Below are 22022 nucleotides of genomic sequence, written 5' to 3' on the forward strand. Positions count from 1 at the left end.
CCTTTCACATACCTAAAAAAGCTTTTAATATCCTCTTTTATATTTTTGGCCAGTTTACCTTCGTACCTCATTTTTTCTCTGCGTAATAAAAGGTAACTCGTGTTTGAAAGCAGAATTAGTCCTCTTTAGTTGACTGTCACATGGACAAAACACCCATTATCAATGTCCACAGTATCTGAAATCTATGAAATTAAAAACTGAACAGAATGGAAGATAATAGAGGGGTCATCCCTGCCGAGGATTAATACACGACATGTATGCTGCATTTCCTGTGCCTGGCTTTGTCATTGTGGCATGGAACTTGGTTCCAGAGAGCCTCCCACCTACTTAACTCATTAATAGCCAGAAAATCCCCCGAAGCTATTTTTTTCTAATCAACTTGTTCAGAGATGTCATTACACACCTCTGGAGCAGGTGAGACTTGAACTTAGGTCTCCCAGTCCAGGAATAGGAACATTACCTCTGCACCACAAGACAATCCTTAATCATATTGTGGCTGCATGGCTCAATAATGTAGGCAGCCAAACTGATCTAATTCTCTATTCATCTCTGGGAAACTTTCCAAGAACAGAAGTAGAGATAGCTTCTCTGCTGTAGGCAATTGGAGGTGGGGTGAGGGAGGTACTGCCTGTGGTTTAGAGCTGTAACTCCATGATCCAACGGTGGAGCCAGGAACAGGAAATTCTCCTCCATATTTTAATTTCATAAAAATGTGGCTCCCTTCTACTGAACTGACCCACCGCAACAAGGCTGGGAAAATCCAGCCCTCGATTTCGTTAAGAAAGGAAGGGATGTATTTCCCACATAAGTTACAAAATGATGTGAAGTCTTGCATGGTATTCTATGTGAGAAGATGGAAAGTACTTATGTTTTTTGAATATTATCATGGAAAATATTTTTTTAAATGAATCAACTTCTGTCAGTCTTCATACCACAAATAGCACAGTTTCATGTCCAAAGTAGTGTAGTGCAATATATCATACATTGTACACCTAACAATGATATACTCTTACATTTTCAGAAAAGCAGATCATACTTCAAAATAATTCAATATGCATAACTTGGTAAGAATTTCATTTGAGCTCTTTTCCGATAAAACATAGCACTTATAAATTATTCCTGCGCTCATTGGAAAATAAATCCAAATAATTTAGAATGAGGGGAGCACAGATTTGAGGCACTTTTTAAGCCCCTGATTTAAACTCTGCGTTATATCCATAGGGATCTGATCTAATGGTTTAGTTAAGTACATTATGAACATAGCAACTTTAAAGGTGTGTTTTGTGTTATTCATTATCTTTGCTAATAACTAACAATAAAGTTCACAAAAGGTGCATTACCTTCTGCCACCTACTTAGCCTAACTTATCTGGTTATTATTGCAGCTCTATGCCAGAAGCAGACCAGTTTTCATTGAGAAGAGAATTGTAAGACCAATTTGTTGTACATGAAAACTAATACTGCTCATTGCTGTAAAAGTTAAACTATTGCTAAAGGTTATTAATTATCTTTTATCCACCTAAATAACATTTTTTTTGTTTTTTTTCCTCTGATGGTCCAGCGCTTTAAACATCAGATGACTTTAAGTTCAGCATTAGCTTCTTGGCATTTTTCAATAAACTGTTGTTTCAGCTCACCCACTGTATACAACCCATAGCACATTTGATGCTTTATATTTGTATTTAGACATTTAAAAATAATTATGAATGAAAATAGTGTTGACCATCTCTGCAAGACATAAGCTATGCAACAAAAAACTTACTATTTTAGCCATTCTGCAGGAAAACAGTTGGGTAGCTGAACAAAACTAACTGCAAAGCTGGCAGAGGATTTCTAAATTGACTAATTTGACCAATACTCAAGTCCAAATTCCATTAAAAGTAACTTGTAGAATACCAATGTGCTATTTGGCTAGTGCCAACTTAAACTGCATATTTTGCACTTTTAACACAGGCATTATAAGTAAACAAAGGACTCATAAACATTTGATTTGATGGGGCAGAAAGATAAAACTACAATGTTTTTGGCACATGGAGCTTCAGATTACCTATAATTAGTAGTACTTGATGGAATGATGCATGCAATGCTGGTAATCTAAAGACATTGTGGTTCAATGAATTTTTGTGGTCTGTCTATATGACTGAATGTGGTAATATGTCAACTCTCGTCACATGAAAAATAGTTAGTCCTTCTGAATCAGTGTTTCGGTAGAATTATTGTAAATGGGCCAGAATTATGACAAGTTTTGAATTGTTGATCTACTGTTTAATCTGAACATACATCATGTTAACTCGTCCTAACAGAAAGTTAAGCTTCTAAAAAAAAATTATTTTTACAAAAATGTTCTGCACACTAATTTGGATGTTTCTCTGCTAATTGATTTAAAGTTTGGTGGAAGAAGTCAGCTCATCTGATCCACCTCAGTCACTCAAAGTGATTGATAATTTAAAAAATGGGCTGAAACTTATTGGTACCAATTATTGTGAATAATCTCCCTTGCATCACAATATATTTTAATAGGCAACTGAGCTTGAGTATAATTCATATATTTACATTTTGAGTTCAGTGTAATACTTGAGATACTCAAATAGGGTCATAGAGGTATAGAGGCAAGGAAACAGGCCCTTCAGCCAAATTGATTCATGCCAACCATTCTTAAACTGAACTCGTTCTATTTGTCTGCATTTCACCCATATCCCTCTTAACCTTTCCTATCAATGTACCTGTCCAAATGTCTTTTAAATGTTGTACTTATACCCACCTCTACCACTTTCTCGTGGAGGTTGAACAGTTCATCCACTTCATTAACACCTTCCACCCCTACCTCAAATTTACCTGGACCATTTCAGACTCCTCCCTCCCCCTCCTAGACCTCTCCATTTCTATCTCGGATGACTGACTCGACACGGACGTTTACTATAAACCGACTGACTCCCACAGCTACCTAGATTACACCTCCTCCCACCCTGCCCCTGTAAAAACGCCATTCCATATTCCCAATTCCTTCGCCTTCGCCGCATCTGCTCCCAGGAGGACCAATTCCAATACTGAACAACCCAGATGGCCTCCTTCTTCAAAGACTGTAATTTCCCCTTATACGTGGTTGACGATGCTCTCCACTGCATCTCCTCCACTTCCCGCTCCTCCGCCCTTGAACCCCGCCCCTCCAATCACCACCAGGACAGAATCCCACTGGTCCTCACCTACCACCCCACCAACCTCCAGATACATCGTATCATCCTTCGTCATTTCCACCACCTCCAAACAGACTCCACCACCAAGGATATATTTCCCTCCCCATTTCTATCAGCGTTCCGGAAAGACCACTCCCTCCACGACTCCCTCGTCAGATCCACACCCCCCAACAACCCAACCTCCACTTCCGGCATCTTCCCCTGCAACCGCAAGAAATGCAAAACTTGCACCCATACCTCCCCCCCTCACTTCCCTCCAAGGCCCCAAGGGATCCTTCCATATCTGTCAGAAATTCACCTGCACCTCCACACACATTATTTACTGCATCCGCTGCACCCGATGTAGCCTCCTATACATTGAGGAGACAGGCCGCCGACTTGCGGAACGTTTCAGAGAACACCTCTGGGACACCCGCACCAACCAACCCAACCGCCCCGTGGCTGAACACTTTAACTCCCCCTCCCACTCCACCAAGGACATGCAGGTCCTTGGCCTCCTCCATCGCCAGACCATAGCAACACTACGCCTGGAGGAAGAGCGCCTCATCTTCCATCTAGGAACCCTCCAACCACACGGGATGAATGCAGATTTCTCCAGCTTTCTCATTTCCCCTCCCCCCACCTTTTCTCAGTCCCAACCCTCAGGCTAAGCACCGCCTTCTTGACCTGCAATCTTCTTCCCGACCTCTCCGCCCCCACCCCCTCTCTGGCCTATCACCCTCATCTTAACCTTCTTCCACCTATTGTATTACTAACGCCCCTTCCCCAAGTCCCTCCTCCCTACCTTTTATCTTAGCCTGCTTGGCACACCCTCCTCATTCCTGAAGAAGGGCTTATGCCCGAAATGTTGATTCTCCTGCTCCTTTGATGCTGCCTGACCTGCTGCGCTTTTCCAGCAACACATTTTTCAGTTCTGATCTCCAGCATCTGCAGTCCTCACTTTCTCCTAGTTGATGTCTACCTATGATGCCACTTTCAACGAACTATGTACATGTTCTTTTCGGTTTCTTTATTTGATAACACTCCTCAGGATCCTAGCATTAACTGTGTAAGTGCTGCCCTGGTTTCTTACCTCGTGCAACATCTCATACTTATCTGCATTAAACTCCAACTGCACTTGCTCAGCCCACCTGGCCCAGTTGATCAAGGTCCCGTTGTACTCTTAGATAACCTTCTCCACTATACCACCAATTTGGTGTCACCCACAAATGTAATAACTATGTCTCCTATATTCTCAGTCAAATTATTCATATAAATGATGAACAACAGTGGTCACAGCACCAATTCCTGTGGTACTCCACTGGTCACAGGCCTCCAGCAATCCTCCAACAGCAATGTCACCTACCGTCAAGATAATTTTGTATCCAATTGGCTAGCTCTCCCTGGATTCCATTTGATCTAACATTACTAACCAGTGTGCCATGTGGTACCTTGTCAAAGGCCTAGCTAAAGTGCAAATGGACAACATCTACTGCTCTGCCCTCATTTATCTTCTTTATCACATTCTCAAAAAACACAATCAAATTTGTGATACACTATGTCCCATGTACAAAGCTCTCAAGTGTAATTTAGTTCAATAGAATATCATCAAACATTGTCAATCATGCTGATATCTAAGAATATGTTTCTGTAATTGTTAGGCACTGGTGCATTGACCTTTTCTCCCACATCATTGTGATTGGCAATTGATACATGTAAAGTAATTAGTCCAAAGATTTGTAAACTAAGTGGACATTATTGAAAATAAATTCTTCCTTATTTGATCTCAAATTAAAATGCTACTTTCTGATAGAATGTACTGCTTTGAGCCCATTTCTGCTATTGTAATGTAGAACATTACAGCTAAAATGCTGAATGAGGCTTTGGTTATGAAACTAAAGCATTGACAGGTGCAATTAATTGAAAAATAGTTATTGTAATTGAGTTGCATGGCCAAGTTGGAAAGGTTGTATTTGCAATGAAAATACTGTTATTGCAAATCGAAGTTTCTGGTCACTGAAATAGATGGAGGGAGGAATCTACATGTGAATCAAATTTATCTAACATGCTTTGAAATGGAGTGACTTCTAATTTTTATTACAACGCCTTAAAAGCCTTACTTCAGCTCAGTTGAGAAATCAAATAGCGGCACTATCCTTCATTATGGCTTAATTTTAAGGAACATTATTCTGGTAAAGCAAGAAAACAATGGGGTTTTGTATTTTTAATTAAAAATCAAATAGAACTTTTATGAAAACATGATTTTAATTTTATATTATTAAGTGATAACCTTATATGTATTTGCCTGCTTATATCATCTTTTTACTTGGTTTGTCAGGGCAGCCGTGAATGCTGAATAGGTGAATTTGTGCAAAATATCTTGTATCCCAGACTACACAAATGGAATGCCCAGCTATGAATTCTCATATTTCAGAGTAGTACCCAGACTTGTTCACAGATACATATAATTTGTGCCATTTGCAAAAAAATTATAAAATAATCAAATTGGCAGATTATTTAAACTTGTGTGAAAACATCAGAATCTTCAAACAAAATCACAGGAATATGCACTTTCTAAATTCCAGAGCTAGTGTGTGTACTATTTTGATTCATGAGTGCTACTGCCCTAGTTCATCCATTTTAGTAGAAAATAAAAGTTTAAAGATATGCAACAATTGCCCTAAAGCTAATTTACTGATCTTCCTTTCTGATGCTCAGAAATTGCAGAAGCTCGGAATCCTTACAGACTGAATGGTAAAGTGTATTTTCATGTCAATGAAGATTCCACATGGATTGTTGGATTAAATGTATATTTTCATATGAATATTTCATGCCTTCTTTAGAAGATGCATAAATATTCTTTTGAATGTAATGGATATTTATATCAGTTTATTTGGTGCATGTATTCACATGCAATTTCATGGTAGTATGAACTTCATACCAGTCTTTCAACTTGTAATCAGTGTAATGGTTGTAAAAGCAATCTTAGCAACATGAAATGCGCTGCTGAGAGGGTACTATTACCTGCTTGGTATAAGGAGCTTAAGTGACCCATCCTTGTAAATAACTTATGTTTGGGCTTCTTTGACAGAAACTGGCTGAAAGCAGTTCATCAGAAGGGAGCACAGTTGACAGGACTCCACCTGGAGAGGGAGAGCAACCAGAAGAAATACCAGAAGAATCTATGGAACCTGAAGCATGCTTTACTGAAGGTATATTTTTGTGTTGCTGATAACAACTAAGTCTGTTCAAGTGCCTCAAAAAAATGTATAATTTAATGCATAGTTGGGCTTGTGTTTGTTTACACTTTTGATTTTATGACTGTTACAACTGCTTCCATTGACAAAATGATCAAAAGTATGCAATGCAATATTCTGGACACCTCTTCTGCTTTTAACTAATATCTGAAAGGATTTTGTAAAAATCTGTAGTGTAATATTGTTATTCCTTGTGATGGCAATAGTCAAAATTAAATCATATTAATTTCTATGAACTATAAATATTTACATCATCATCATATCGGTACAGACAAGTGAAATAGACTATCCCATGTCAGACTTGAAATATATTTTCTCTTTTGTTTCTTGAGAAACAGCAAGGAAGTACTTTTTTGGCAGGATTAGACTGGTGTGAGTGGTGCACCATAGTTTTTTACTGTCATTTCTTTCTGGTTACACTGAGTCCTGAGTAAATGTGGCCAACGTTGATTTCTTAAAATCACATTCCATGTCTATATTCAGACTGAAAATTGAATTACTTTTTTGACTGTGTCTTGTTGAACATTTTGTTATCAGTTTATTGTGGGGGAAAAATAAACATTGATTGTTGTTTCTACTAATCAGCAATTTAAAATGCTGATAGGGAGCCAATCTTTTTGGATTAGGATGAGAAGAATTATTTTCTTCATGTAAAGACCTGCAAATCTTTGGAATTCTTTATCCCAAGGTGTTTTGGAATTTCCATCATTAGAGATTTCAGACTTGGATAAACAACTTTTTTGGTCCCTTGGGGAAAACAAGGTTTATGGGTAGTGGTGTATCATGGTACAGTTTCTAGGTATCCACCTTTAAGGCAGATCCATAATATCAAGGTGTGAAGTCCCAGTGTAAAGCTATTCATCTTATCTTCAGTTTCTTTCTCTCTCTCTCTCTCTCTCTCTCTCTCTCTCTCTCTCTCTTTCTCACTGTATAGTGGAGTCAGTGTAGTATCTTTATTCAGTCAGCTATGTGTATACAATGAAGAGTAATATCAGTATGTACAGAACACAAATTATCTGTGTAAGCTTAATATTGTAGCTCTGTAAATAATTAGTATGTTAATAAGCTTCAATACATCAGTCTCCACAAGAACCTGACTTTCTATGGTATATGTTATGCAGACTGTCATAAAGAAAACCACAAACCACATCAAGGAGTAGGCAAGAAAGTTGAATTGAACCCAATATCAGTTCTGATCATCAGCTCTGCTCTGGTAGAGCAGGCTGGACAAACTCTATGATTTATCCCACTCCAATGTCTTGTTTTCTTGAGTTTACGCAATTACGAGTCAATGCCATTTACAACTTCATCCACAATGGTTAGGTAAATTGGCCATGCTAAATTTCCCATAGTGTTAGATGCATTAGGCAAAGGGAAATGGGACTGGGTGGGTTACTTTTCAGAGGGTCGGTGTGGACTTGTTGGGCCAAAGGGTCTGTTTCCACACTGTAGGGAATCTAATCTAAAAAAAAAAGTCATCATAGAGTTCTAAGATATTAGATTGCTTATGAAAATTTCAGCCCTTAATTTTGTAAAGCAGAGAGACCAAAAGGCCTTTAATGCAAAGGTCAATTGCCAGGAATAATATGACCCAGATGAGCAGGAAGAGTGCCATAGAAAATTAGCCCTCCTGCATCATCAGAAAGTGACTACTATGCCAGTTGCATTCCAAGAACCAGAGCACCAATCATAAGGAAGACAAAGAGTAGCCAGCAGGGATATTTGCACCACATCCATTCCAAGTCTGGGTGGGTATCAACATGACGCCTCTGATCAGAGAGAAATTCAGCAAATCATTAGGGTTTGGACCATGGGTGTAACCTTTTCCTGTTGCGACACCGTTTTGGGATATAGGAGCTGTGAGCTGTAATAGCATCCTGGGCTGCTACAGGGAAGCCTAGCTTGCTAGTTCCTTTGAAGGAACTGTTCCCACTGTACATTCAGCTCAACCTTGGCCTGAAAATGACTGCTTAGGACCAAGTTCACTGGCTGTCAGTCATCGTAGTGAAGGTGTATGACGTGTGTGAAGAATTAAAATTACTTGTTGAATTGATCAGCTGGGTTACCTGTTAACCTTTGTGATTGTGACTGGATTTCATTTTGAATGGATTTTACTTTCTGCCTGCATGCAATCTCAGTTTCCCTTGATTTCACAAGTTCCATACCCTCTGACCCAAACCCTCTGCAAATATCTGAAGTTAATGACATTTTGTTTTCCAGTGGCTGAATATTGGCACGCCCTCAATGATATGTGCAATGGTGGGAAAGTTGGGCAAACAATAGCAAGAATTAAATAAGTGAGATTCTTGATATGGAGAAAAGAAATGTCTGATTTTGTATGTGAATCTCAGTGGCAAGGAGTCAATTTGCATTCATTAATATCTCATTAATATCTATCTCATCTCATTTCTATGACGTTGCAGTTCTCCCTGAAACAGAGAGAAATTAGACAGCGACAATTCTCGTCTCGTAAGTTGTTCTCTTGGTTTCCATCTTGGCCAGCATGCTCCAACATCGTAGACACACTCCATGGGCAGTACCCATCTGCTCTCTCTGTTGGCAGAGTCAGGCAACTGGAAAACACAAGCCTAAATAAATCATCATGGTACATTTCAGACTAATTTATAATATAGTTCAACATTTAAGAACTGTACTTTGCAACCACACCAAGACCATATATTGCAGTGCTGCTGCTAGCACACTTTGCACAATGGAACAGGCACCCATCTCATGCACCTTCACAAAGGTCACGTGAGGGCAGTTAACTTGCTATTTAGCACTCACTCACTTTGTGCCTACTCGAATGCTCACAGCATTTCTGCCTTGCCTTACCTTCTTTGGCAGATAGAAAGCCAGACAGCTCATTCTATCTGCCAGAAATTAACAGTCAAAGGATAAACATATCACTGTATGGCATGCTGCTAAACCAATGTCACACCTACAGCATATAGCATCAGCAAAAAACACAGCATGTGCTTCAGTCAGAACAACCTCTCTCTCGATGTTGGAAAAATGAAAGAACCGATCATTGACTTTACTAAGAAGGGAGGAGAACATGCCCACATCTACATCTACAGAACTGAGGTCGAAAGGGTGGAGAGTGTCTAGTTCCTAGGAGTGATGATAACTCACAACCTGTCCTGGTCTTCCCACGTAGATGCAACGGTCAAGGAGGCACAGCAACGCCACTTCTTCCTCATGTGGCTCAGGAAATTTGGCATGTTCATAAGGACCTTCACCAACCTCTACAGATGCACAATTGAAAGCGTACTATTTGGGCGCATAACAGCCTGATGTGGCAACTGCTTTGCCCAGGACTGTAAGAAACTACAGAGGATGGTATGCACAGCCCAGACCATCATGGGAGCTAACCTTCCATCTATGGACTCCTTTTACACAGCTCGCTGCTGCAGAAAGACTGCCAACATCATCAAAGACTCTTCTTAGCCCAGTAATGATCTCCTACAACTTCTTCTGTCAGGCAGAGGATACGGAAAAGCCTGAACGCATGCACCAGTAGGTTCAAGGACAGCTTCTTCCTGGAAGCTATTAGACTACTGAGTTGACTCTTTAGCCTCAAATAATGCTGATCTTGCTAACATTCATCTCTGTTATATGCCCTCTGCAATTTGCCTGTCTAACTCTTTTGTTCTGCATATTCTTGCTTACTATGACCTGCCTGTACTGCTTGTAAACAAAGCTTTTTACTGTACTTCGGTACATATGACAGTAAATTAATTAATCTATCAATATCTGAAGTTGAACTGGAGTAGTCCTCAGTCCAGTCAGGGTACACTGTCGTCAGTCAGTTGCTGCTTTGTCCTCAGTTAGGTGAGGTGTACTGAGTGAAAGAGTAGAAAGCAAAAAGAGCAGAAAAGTTTAGTAGTTTGTGGATTGAGGTGGGTGAAAACCAATGAGGGAAAGTGCTGCACTGATCTTCTTTCTCCACAAAACTAAGTACCACGATCTTTTCTCTATTAAAGACAAACACTAAGTTAGGAACCTCGAAGTGGATTTTTTACAAGCTTGCACTTAGCCTATTAAGTTCCTTTTTATATTATTCTATGGCATATTCATTCATCCTAGGAGATGAGGAACTTCTTCCTGTGTACGACCCCCAGGTGTACAGGACCTCCAAGGCCATACCCGCAAAACAAGACAAAGGCTTCAGGCTGTCGCCCAGTCCATGGCAAATGATAGGAGCCATGCAGGACTGCTCCTAGACAAAATGATTGTGCCTATCAGGATGCACAAAGACCTTCTAAGTATGGGTTTTGGACCACATATGCTGCTCAGTTCTAGGATCTTCAATAAATGACAAGTTGCTCTCAGAGCATTGTGGTAAGATTGCGTAGAAATACAGCATGATTCTTGCTGTGAGGACTCAAATAATAATTAAAACAGTGTGTTTGGTCAGACATAATGAGAAAACCTGCTCAGCCTCACAGCAAGAATCATTCCACCAAACCCAATGCAATTGTCACTTAGCCCAAAACTGTAAGATTCTGCCCTGTCTCCATTGTCTCTTTAGGAAGAGAATTCCAAAGACATTTGCAAGAAAATGTGTCTCCTCATCTCTGCCTTAATTGGGTGGTCCCTTATTTTTATATAATGGCCCCGATGTCTCTTAGTTATACCTTTGAGAGACATGCTCATGATATCATCATTGTATCATAGCATGTGACTTGAGAGTAAAAAGGTCACAGACTCCATTTTAATCATGGTGACTTTTAGAATGACATACTGATGAAAATATGTTATCCTTTGGCAACAAATAGCTTAATGTTAGCTCTGACATTCATCATTATGAAGTGCTTCAAGAAATTAGTAATGGCACACATCAACTCCAGCTTCCCAGATTGCATTGCTCCACTGCAATTTGCCAACCTATTGCAACATCTCCCTGGACCTACACTCATTTTTGGAACATCTGGATAACAAAGCCACCTACTTCAGACTCCTATTCATTGACTTTAGCTCCATCTTCAACACCTTAATTGCAATTAAACTCATCTCCAAACTCTTGACACCTAGTACTCTGCTTCCTACTATGCAACTGGATGCTTGACTTCCAGACAACAAACCAATATTTGTGAGGAAAGGTGACAAAACCTCCTTCATGGCAATCATTAACACTGGTGCCCTGCAAGGCTTTTATTCTCAGCCTCTTACTATAGTCCTTATACAGTTACGACTTTGTGGCCATATTCAATCTAACTCCATTTGTAAGTTTTCTGACAATACCACTGTCATGGGTTGGATCTTAAACGATGACTAGACAGTGTACAGGAAAGAGACAGAGAGCTTTGTGGTGTGGTGTAACAACAACAATCGCTGTGTCAATGTCAGCAAAGTGAAGCAGCTGGTCATGGACTTCAGGAAGCAGAGTGAGGTGGAAATGATGAGAGCTTCAAGTGCCTCAGAGTAATATCATTAACAATCTATCCTGGTTCATCCACGTCGATGCACACCAATGTCTTTACTTCCTCAGATCGCCAAAGAAATGTGGTATGTCCACAATGACTGTTACAAATTTTTATCAATGCACCATAGAAAGCATTCTATCTGGATGTATCATAGCTTGGTCTGGCATCTGCTGTGCCCAAGAGTGCAAGAAATTGCAGAGAGTTGTGAACGTAGCCCAATACATCACAGAAATCAGCCTTTAATCCACTGCCTTGGGAAAGCAGCCATCATAATCAAAGAGGTTATACTTTCTTCCACCCTCTTCCATTGGGCAGAAAAAATTGAAAATAGATACCCAACAGATTCAAGAATAGCTTTTTCCCCGCTGTTATCAGACTTTTGTTTTGAATACACCTCTCATATGCTAGAGTTGGTCTTTCCCTGCACCTTCTGTGTAGCTGTAACATTGTATTCTACATTCTGTTCTGTTACCCTGTTGTACTTCTGCAAGGGATAATTTGCTGAATAGCACACAAGACAATACTTTTCACTGTATGGTGGATCATGTGACAATAATAAATCAAATCAAATAAAAAGCACAGAAGTGCCTATAACTGTAAATATATATTCCTAGTTTCTTACATGACAAGGTTAACATAACTTTAACTGATGTGGTAGTGCTTTTCATGTTGGAGGAAAAACCGACAACAGATGACCCTTTTATTTTTAAATCATGATACCAAGCTCGAGATTCTTCCACAAGAGGAAGTATCCTTTCCACACCAACCCTGTTCCCTCCAAGGGAACTTTTATGGTCGAAGAAGTTGCCTGTTTCTCTTTTAAACTTTAGTAGAGATAAGCTTAGTTTATAGAATCTTCCCTCATATCTGGAATCAGTAGGATGTTTTATATGTAAATTGAAACTTCTCTGAACTACTTCCAAAGCATTTGCATTCTTAATTAAAGAAGGTGACAATTCTTTCACATAATGTTTGAAACATAACTTTCCTACTTTGTTCATTCAGTTCCCCTCAGTAGAAACAATAAAATTCTATTAGGTTTTCTAATTGCCTGGTGACGTGCATACTAACTTTTTGCCATTCATGCATCAGGACACCCAGATGCCTCTGTAACTCAGAACCCTGCAATTTCTCACCAATTAGTTTTTCTTTATTCTTTCTCCCAACTTGGACAATTTCATAATTTTCTTTATTATACTCCATTTTCCAGATCTTTCCCCATGCATTTAACTTATCCATAATGCTTTACAGTCTTGTTATGTCATATTACTTTCATATCTATCTGTGTTTGATCAGCAAATTTAACAGCTATACATTCAGCCCCTTTATCCAAGACATTTATATAAATTGTAAAAAGATTAGGGCCCAACACTGATCCCTGTGGCATGCCAAACAGAAAATGGTCCATTTATTTATAACTTTAAAAAAGAAAGAAGTTAACAAGTTGAGCACTGGCCCTATAGAAAGTGTTTCTCGGAAATAGAAATAGAAAATTGTAAGAATGGAAGATGAATTGTACTGGGATTTTGCAATAGCCTTTACTATACAGGATACAAGAAACATCCCAGAAATAGCTGTAGATCAGGAAGAAATCCAGGACATCTCTACTCTCTGTTAGGTAGACAAACTGCAATGCATGACAATATGTTATCTCCAACACCATGAACTTTTATTTTATGCAATAACTTTTCATGGGGCAACTTATCAAATGGTGTCTAGAAATACAAGCATAGTACATTCACTGGTTCCCCTTTATCCACAGCATCAATTACTTCTTCAAATAACCCAGTGGATCAGCTAAACATTATTTCCCCTTATGACTCTACTTGATTACTTTGAATATCTATAACATCCTAATAATGGCTTCTAACATTCCTTTATAACAGATGCTAAGCTGACTGCCATGTAGTTTCCTGATTTCTGTAACTTTTTTGAATAAGTTACTTTCTTTATTTTCATCAAATTTAAGGAACTTTAGAGAATTAAAATGCATCAATTAGCTCAGTAGCCATTTCTTTTAAAATCATAGGATGAAATTCTTCAACAAACAGCGACTTGACAGCCCACAACTCCAACAATTTTCTTTAGTGCTACTTCCCCAGTAATTATAATTTCCCGGAATTCCTCCCTCCCATTTCCTAATTTACACCTATTGCTGGGATGTTTCTTTTATCCTGTAAAATCCATCTTCCATCTTTATTATTTCCCATTATTATTTACTATATCCACTTTCTATCGGGCCAGTGCTCAATTTGTTAACTAGTTTATAGAATTATTGATGGTAACTCTGACTATCTATTTATTTATCTATACATAGCTTTTTCTTGTACTCTAATTTTTCACTCCTTTAATGTTTTAGTCGTTCTTGGCTTTTTAAATATTTTGTCCAACCTGCCAACCACCTTTGTGCATTTTATCTTTACATTTAATGCTATCTTTATTTTCTTTCAGTTAACCATAGATTGTGAATCCTCTCATCAGATTTTGTCTTTCTCATTGGAATATTTCTAAGTGTGTATTCTGAAGTTCCTTCAAATGTTTGTCACTGTATCTCTGTTGACATATTTCTTAAGCTAATTTACCAATTCACCTTATATGGCTCTGCACTCATGCCTTCATAATTGTCCTCATTTAATTTTAAAAAACTAGTTTTGGACCCACTCTTTTCTCCCTCAAATTGAATGTAAAATTAATTCATGTTAAGCTCACTGTTGCCTATGGGCGATAAATTCTAAAGCACCAGGAGCTGATAATATTTGTTAATTTTTAAATCTTAAGAAGTTGTTGCCTGTGTATTACACTCAGGAAAGGCTGAAGTAGTTCATACTGAATATTAGTGAAAATTTTTGACTGTATTCTACAGGCTGTCACAACTGGATTTTTAATCAATTATTTTCATCATTTTATGTATAAACCGTCAGCTCTTATTTGCATATTGTTGCCATGATCTGCACAATACTGTAAAATTTTCATTTTCAATAAAATGTTGTATAAGAGATATAGTTAAGTGAAATTTTGTGTATTATCATGCGGCAAATCATCACTGCCAAATTCAGTCAAATGATAATAATTCAAACTGACTGTAACTCTATTTTGTAAGATGAACACATTTAAATTTAAATAAGTGTTTAAATCTTAAAATTATCCAGTATTAAACCTAATATTTGGTAGATTGTTACAAAAAGTACAAATTTAGAGACATTGATCTCCAATTTGTCATTTGTTATAACTTCACAAAATATTTTGTTTAGCTCCAAATGATAGTTATTGTTGAACTTGCATTTAGTATATATTTGATATTAAGAAATGTTATTGTTCATAAACCTCATTGACAAGAGACATTTGATCATTTTGGCTGTAATTGTAAAGATTATGATAGAAGAGAAAAATGACATTATACACTATCAGTAGTTTTCTCAGCTAAGATGCTATGCCTGTTCATGTCATTACTTATATGTTTCAGTTGACCTACTTTTGCAGTGATGCAGAAAGTGTCATATTTCATAGTGTCTCGCGATAACTTGAGGTGAACAACATTACTGATCGTAAAATACAATGGATAATTATAATGATGGAACTTGAACAATTGAAAACATAAATATGAGGAAATGCTTAGTTAACTAGTAAAATAAACCACCGTGAAAATAATAAAGCAAACAGTAGTTGAAATACCGCAAGGAAAAAGCAACCAATTCCAGGAAACTCATTTCTATGTTTTAATCTTTCCATCGATAATAATTGTAATTGTATATGCATATTGGATTTATCTGACAGGTTTTGATTCATCTCAGATGGTGAGTCAGTCATTCATGGGAAACTGTTACAGGAGCCATTTTCTGTCTATGTTGGCTTAAAGTTGTTATAGAATTTGGTTTGACAATTACTGGACAAAACTGGAAGATTGGAAAAATAGTGGCAGCTTCAGAATGAACCAGTAGTTTTAATCCTCCAATGACTGTGAATTAGAAGCTCAGCAGAGGACTGCATAAAGGAGGTTGGGAAGGAGTGAGAAGCAAGCTGAAAGATGACTTTTTTTGTATGACTATTAGTTCTACATTCTATTTGACTACATGTTTTTACATACAGTAACTAAAGTTTTTTTTTGTTTATTTGTGGTGCTTGGGCATAATTTATTACCCAGTTCTAACTGCCATGAGTGCAGTTAGGGGCAAGTATATTTCTGTGGGAATCAAATGTAGGCCAGACCAGTGATTGTCTTGACTCAAGGGCATTTGCAAACTAGATGGGTTTTTATAACAGTCACTGCATGTTATCATTAGACATATTTTTTATTACAGATTTTTATTAAATTTCACCATCTGTCATGGTAGGACTCAAGCCCATTACAGCAGAATATTACCCTGTTTTTCTAAATTACTAGCTACCGTTACCATTATGTCACCACCATGTGACTTTTATTATATTGCTTTGTCTTTTGGTCATTATTTTGACAGAAAGGATTTTGGGAAAATAGCTTTTTTTAAATGTTGTATTTGAAAATATAGTGTATTGGTGCAGGATTTCTAAAAGAAAAACACTTTGAGGAAAGCTGTTGATATTTGAATGAGCATTCTGTTTCCTTTAAAGAATGTAAATCCACTATTGTTAATTTTAAAAAAAAAACCCACACCTATTGTGAGCATCTTAATCAGCCTGTTCAGACATGTTATGACACGTATCTGGGGCACATGGAACTTGAATCATGGCATATCTGCTCAAGTGGGCACCTCTGGTGTTTTGTTCTCCTATCTGATCTTCAGAAATTTCAAAAGGCACTCAAATGAAAGTGTTTGAGCTCCTTGGTGTGACACAGGTACCCAACCCAAGCCTCGTTTGCTAAAAGTAAAGTGGGTAGAACTATTGCAATATAGACTTTCTGCTTGATCGGCAGACACATTCCTAGATTCTTCATTCCCAGGTTGATTTTTAAAATCTGCGATTGTCTACACTTACATTCAATATAGACAGCTCAAGAGTGCACTACTCAAACATAGAAGTATAGAAAACAGGAGCAGAAGTAGACCATTCAGCCCCTTGAGCCTGCTTCGCCATTCATTATGATCATGACTGATCATCCAGCTCAACAGCTGATTTCTGCTTTTTCCCAATATCCTTTGATCTCCTTAGTCCCAAGTGCTATATCCAGCTCATTCTTGAAATCACACAATGTTTCAGCTTTGACTACTCTCTGAGGTAGCAAATTCCGCAGATTCACCATTGTTTGGTGAAGAGTTTTGCTTCATTTCAGTATTAAATAGTTTTCTCTGTACCCTTAGACTGTGACCCCGATTCTGGACTCCCACACCATCTGGAATATCCTTGCTGCATCTACCCTGTTTACTCCTGTTAGAATTTTATAGGTTGCTATGAGACCCCGTTTATTCTTCTAAACTCCAGTGGATATAGTCATAACTGAACCTGTCCTCATACACCAGTCACACCAGCCCAAGAGTCTGTCTGGTAAACCTTTACTGCACTCCCTCTTTAGAAAGGGCATCCTTCTTCAGATAAAGAGATCAAACCTGCACACAATATTCCAGGTGTGATCTCACTAAGGCATTGTACAATTACAGCAAGACATTTCTGCTCCTATACTCAAATACTCTCACTACAAAGGCCAACATACCATTTGCCTCCTTTACCACCTGCGTGCTTATCTTCAGCAACTGATGTACGAAGACACCCAAGTCTCCTTGCATATTTTCCTCTCTCAGTTTATAGCTGATCAGATAATAATCTACTTTCCCGTGTTTGCTGTCAAAATGGATAATATCACATTTATCCTCATTATACTGCATCTGCCATTCACTTATCCACTCACCCAGCTTATCCAAGTTACATTGGAGTATCTCTGCTTCCTCCTCAATGTTCAACCTCACACCATTAAGATAAGTAAATCTATCCACTGCTGACAGGCCCTGAAATGACAGGCTCAAGTTAGGGCTTTCCTGGTACAGACTGGAGCAATGCTTCAAATTTCCTCTTGCTGAACAAAGGCCTCAAGTGTCTTTTACATGGAAAACAAGTCCATGCTAGATTGTGTGTTTGTATCAGAATCGGCATCCAGTGCACAGTCATGGGCAAACATGAAATGAAGTATACCATTGGAGACCTGGCCTGGAAGGGTGTCAGATTGAACAGTATTCCATTAATACAATATTAAATTCTGATGTCAGGATGAACAATTGAGAGCATTGGACAACTTAGGCAGAGCAAAACAAAACACGCCAAAGAGAGCTGACATAAGCATGGAAATGGATCAGAATTGGAAGCTGGACAATGTCACAATTCAATAAGGGTGCTTGAGAGACAACAGAATACTCTGAAAGTGTTAGCCTTACATCAGTGGAAGAGAAAATGCTAGTAAAGGATGTGAATAATGGATGTTTTGGATAACAAGGATCTAATTGGGCACAGTCGGCATGAATTTGCAAATAGGAAATCATAGTCGATAAGTCTGCCACTGGAAAAGCACAGCAGGTCAGGCAGCATCTGAGGAGCAGGAGAGTTGACATTTTGGGTACAAACCCGACATCAGGAATGTGTTGGGGTGAAGGGCACTGTCAGAAAAACAGGAGGGTAGGGATGGGGCTGGGGGAAGGTAGCTGGGAAGGTGATAGGTAAATGGAGGTGGGAAATGATCGTAATATGTTAGAATGGAGATGGAGCGAATAGGTGGGAAGGAATTTGGACAGGGAAGACAGTTCAAGAGGGCGGTGCTGAGTTGGAGGGTTGGATCTGGGATGAGGTAGAGGGAGGAGACATGAGGAAACTGGTGAAATCGGTGTTGATGCTGTGTGGTTGGAAGGCCCAAAGGCAGAAGATGAGACATTCTTCCTGCAGGTGTTAGATGGCTTCAAATTGGTGATGGAGGAGGGCTAGGACTTGCATGTCCTTAGCAGTGTAGGAGGGAGAGTTGAAGTGGTCAGCCACAGGGCAATGGGGTTGTTTGATGCATGTGTCCCAGAGATGTTCCCTGAAATGTTCCAGGAGTTGGCATCCTGTCTCCTCAGTATAAAGGAGACCACATCGAGGGCAATGGACACGGTAGATGAGGTGTTTGGATGTGCACGAAAATCTCTGCCAGATGTGGAAGGAACTTTTGGAGCCTTGGACGGAGGTAGGAAATCATGTTTGACAAATCTATTGGAATGGGTTGAAAATGCTACAAAATTGTTGGGAGTTGGTGCACGTACATTTTGATTTTTAGCCTTTTGATGAGGTACCACATAGAAGATTGGTTATCAAAATTAAAGTACATGAGATAGAAGATGATGTGCTGGCATTGATTAATGATTGGCTAACAGGCAGAAAACAGAGTGTAGGAATCAGCTCATTGTCACTTTGGCAGTTTGTGACTAAAGTAGTGCAAGGATCAGAATTTAGGCCCCAGGTGTTCAAAATAATGAACACCTGGTAATGAGTTGGATGTGAGATTAAGGCTGTGTGGCACAGTGGTAATGTCCCTACCTCTGAGACAAAAGGCCCAGGTTCAATTCCAGACTACTCCAGTAGTGTGTCATAACATCTCTGAGCAGATTGTTTAGAAAAATGGGCCTCTTTTAACATGTGGTAGTGTCCCTACCTCTGAGCCACTAGGCCTGTGTTCAAGTCCAGCTGCTCTAGTCGTGTATCATAACATGTCTGAACAGGTTTATATGTTCAGAAAAGCTTTGATGTTGAATAAGAGCTCTTGTGTTACAATGGTAGTCCCCCATCTCTGAGGTAGGAGGCCCAGTTTCAAATTCTAGCTTCTCCAGCGGTGTGTAATAACATCTCTTAACAGGTTGATTCAAAAAATATCTCTAGACATGGGAACCAAATGAAGTGTTTCAAAATTTGCCGTTGATACATAGCTGAGCAGGAATATGTTGTGAGAAAGATATAAAGCAGATTCATATAGATTTGGACAGTCTTATTGAATGGGTCAGAACATCAAAAATAGAATATTATGTGGAAAAATATGAGGCTACCACTTTGGTAGGAAGGACAGGTGTGCAGAGTATTCCTAAGATGGCAAATATTTGGAAAATACAAAAGGACTGAGGTGTCCTTGTCAGTAAGTCACTGAAGTAGACAGGCAGGAGGTGAAGACAAATTTAACCTATCCCCACTTCACCACCCTGTCCCACCACCTCCTTTATCTGCAGCTCCCCTACACCCACCCCAGTCCTGAAGAAGGGTAAAACCCGAAACATCGACTTCTCCACCTCTTGATGCTGCCTGGTTTGCTGTGTTCTTTCAACCTCCTGCCTGTCTACTTTGGAGTCCAGCATCTGCAATCTTTTTGTCACAAGTTAGTCACTGAAAGAACCATGCAGGTGCTGTAAGCTATTGGGAAGACTAATTGAATGTTTGTCTTAATTCTAAGAGGATTTGAGTGCAAGAGTGGTGAAGTCTTGTTTCCATTATATAGAAGCTTAGAAAGATTGTACCTGGAGTAGTGTGTGCAGTTTTGGTCTCCTCACCCCAGGATGGATATTATTACCATTGAGGGAGTATAACTGATGTTCACCAGATTTGATCCTGGGATGTGGAAATGTTCTACGAAATGAGACTGGGAAAATTGGCACTGTATTTCATATACAGATTTGAAGAATGAGATGTGATCTCATTGAAGCCTACCAAATACTTAAATACAAAACAAAATACAACAGAGGAGGCTCTGTCTACAGCATAAAAGATACAATTTTCCAACCCCTTTCAATTCTGGAGAAGACACATATTGGACTTGAAACCTCAAATTCTGTTTCTCTCTCCACAGATGCTAACAGACCTGCTCAGTTTCTCCAACAGTTTGTGTTGTCCCTGTCTCAGCTCATCTGCTACTAAAATCCTCTTTTTTTTTTGTTACCTTTATATTTGACCATGCCAACTCACTTCTGGCTGGTCCTTCACATTCTTTTATAAAGTCATGCAAAATCTGAAATTGTGTTTTCAGATATCAGTTTACGCACAATTCATATAGAGTCATAGTCATAGAGTCATAGAGATGTACAGCACAGAAACAGACCCTTCGGTCCAACCCGTCCATGCCGACCAGATATCCCAACCCAATCTAGTCCCATCTGCCAGCACCTGGCACCTCCCTTCAAACCCCAATTATTGATATGCCCATCCAGATGCCTTTAAATGTTGCAATTGTACCAGCCTCCACCACTTCCTCTGGCAGCTCACTCCATATACGTACCACCCTCTGAGTGAAAAAGTTACCCTTTCGGTCTCTTTTATATCTTTCCCCTCTCACCCTAAACCTATGCGCTCTAGTTCTGGACTCCCCATCCAAGGGAAAAAGCTTTGTCTATTTATTCTATCCATGCCCCTCATGATTTTATAAACCTCTACAAGGTCACCCCTCAGCCTCCAACGCTCCAGGGAAAACAGCCCCAGCCTATTCAACCTCTCCCAATAGCTCAAATCCTCCAGCCCTGGCAACATCCTTGTAAATCTTTTCTGAACTCTTTCAAGTTTCACAACATCTTTCCAATAGGAAGGAGACCAGAACTGCACACACTATTCAACATTCGCCTAACCAATGTCCTGTACAGCCGCAACATGACCTCCCAACGCCTGTACTCAATACTCTGACCAATATAGGAAAGCATACCAAACGCCTTCTTCACTATCCTATCTGCCTGAGACTCCACTTTCAAGGAGCTATGAACCTGCACTCCAAGGTCTCTTTGTTCAGCAACACTCCCAAGGACCTTACCCTTAAGTGTATGTCCTGCTAAGATTTGCTTTCGCAAAATGCAGCACCTTACATTTATCTGAATTAAACTCCTTCCACTACTTCTCAGCCCATTGGCCCATCTGATCAAGATCTCGTTGTAATCTGAGGTAACCCTCTTCGCTGTTCAGTACACCTCCAATTTTGGTGTCATTAGTAAACTTACTAACTATACCTCTTATGCTCACACCCAAATCATTTATGTAAATGACAAAAAGTAGTGGACCCAGTACTGATCCTTATGGCACTTCACTGGTCACAGACCTCCAATCTGAAAAACAACTCTCCAACACCACTCTCTGTCTTCTACCTTTGAGCCAGTTCTGTATCCAAATGGTGAGTTTTCCTGTATTCCATGAGATTTAACCTTGTTCACCAGTCTCCCATAGGAAACCTTGTCGAACACCTTACTGAAGTCCATATATATCACATCTACC

The 22022-nt window shown here is 39.2% G+C and overlaps 1 protein-coding gene across 4 annotated transcripts in view; it reads left to right on the plus strand.

Annotated features, from left to right (window-relative positions):
• The window catches only part of scn1laa (sodium channel, voltage-gated, type I-like, alpha), a 198119-nt gene that overhangs the window by 100207 nt on the left and 75890 nt on the right, over positions 1–22022 (plus strand). For all 4 annotated transcript variants that reach the window (XM_087989105.1, XM_087989108.1, XM_087989107.1 and 1 more), the window contains exon 18: positions 6264–6384. In XM_087989105.1, the coding sequence (XP_087845231.1) occupies positions 6264–6384 (121 nt within the window). The remainder of the gene's footprint in view (positions 1–6263; positions 6385–22022) is intronic.

The sequence above is a fragment of the Chiloscyllium plagiosum genome, unplaced genomic scaffold (genome assembly GCF_037043375.1).
Source record: "Chiloscyllium plagiosum isolate Xiang-an unplaced genomic scaffold, Cpla_swu_hap1 HiC_scaffold_7, whole genome shotgun sequence".
In the NCBI taxonomy this organism is placed as follows: Eukaryota; Metazoa; Chordata; class Chondrichthyes; order Orectolobiformes; family Hemiscylliidae; genus Chiloscyllium; species Chiloscyllium plagiosum.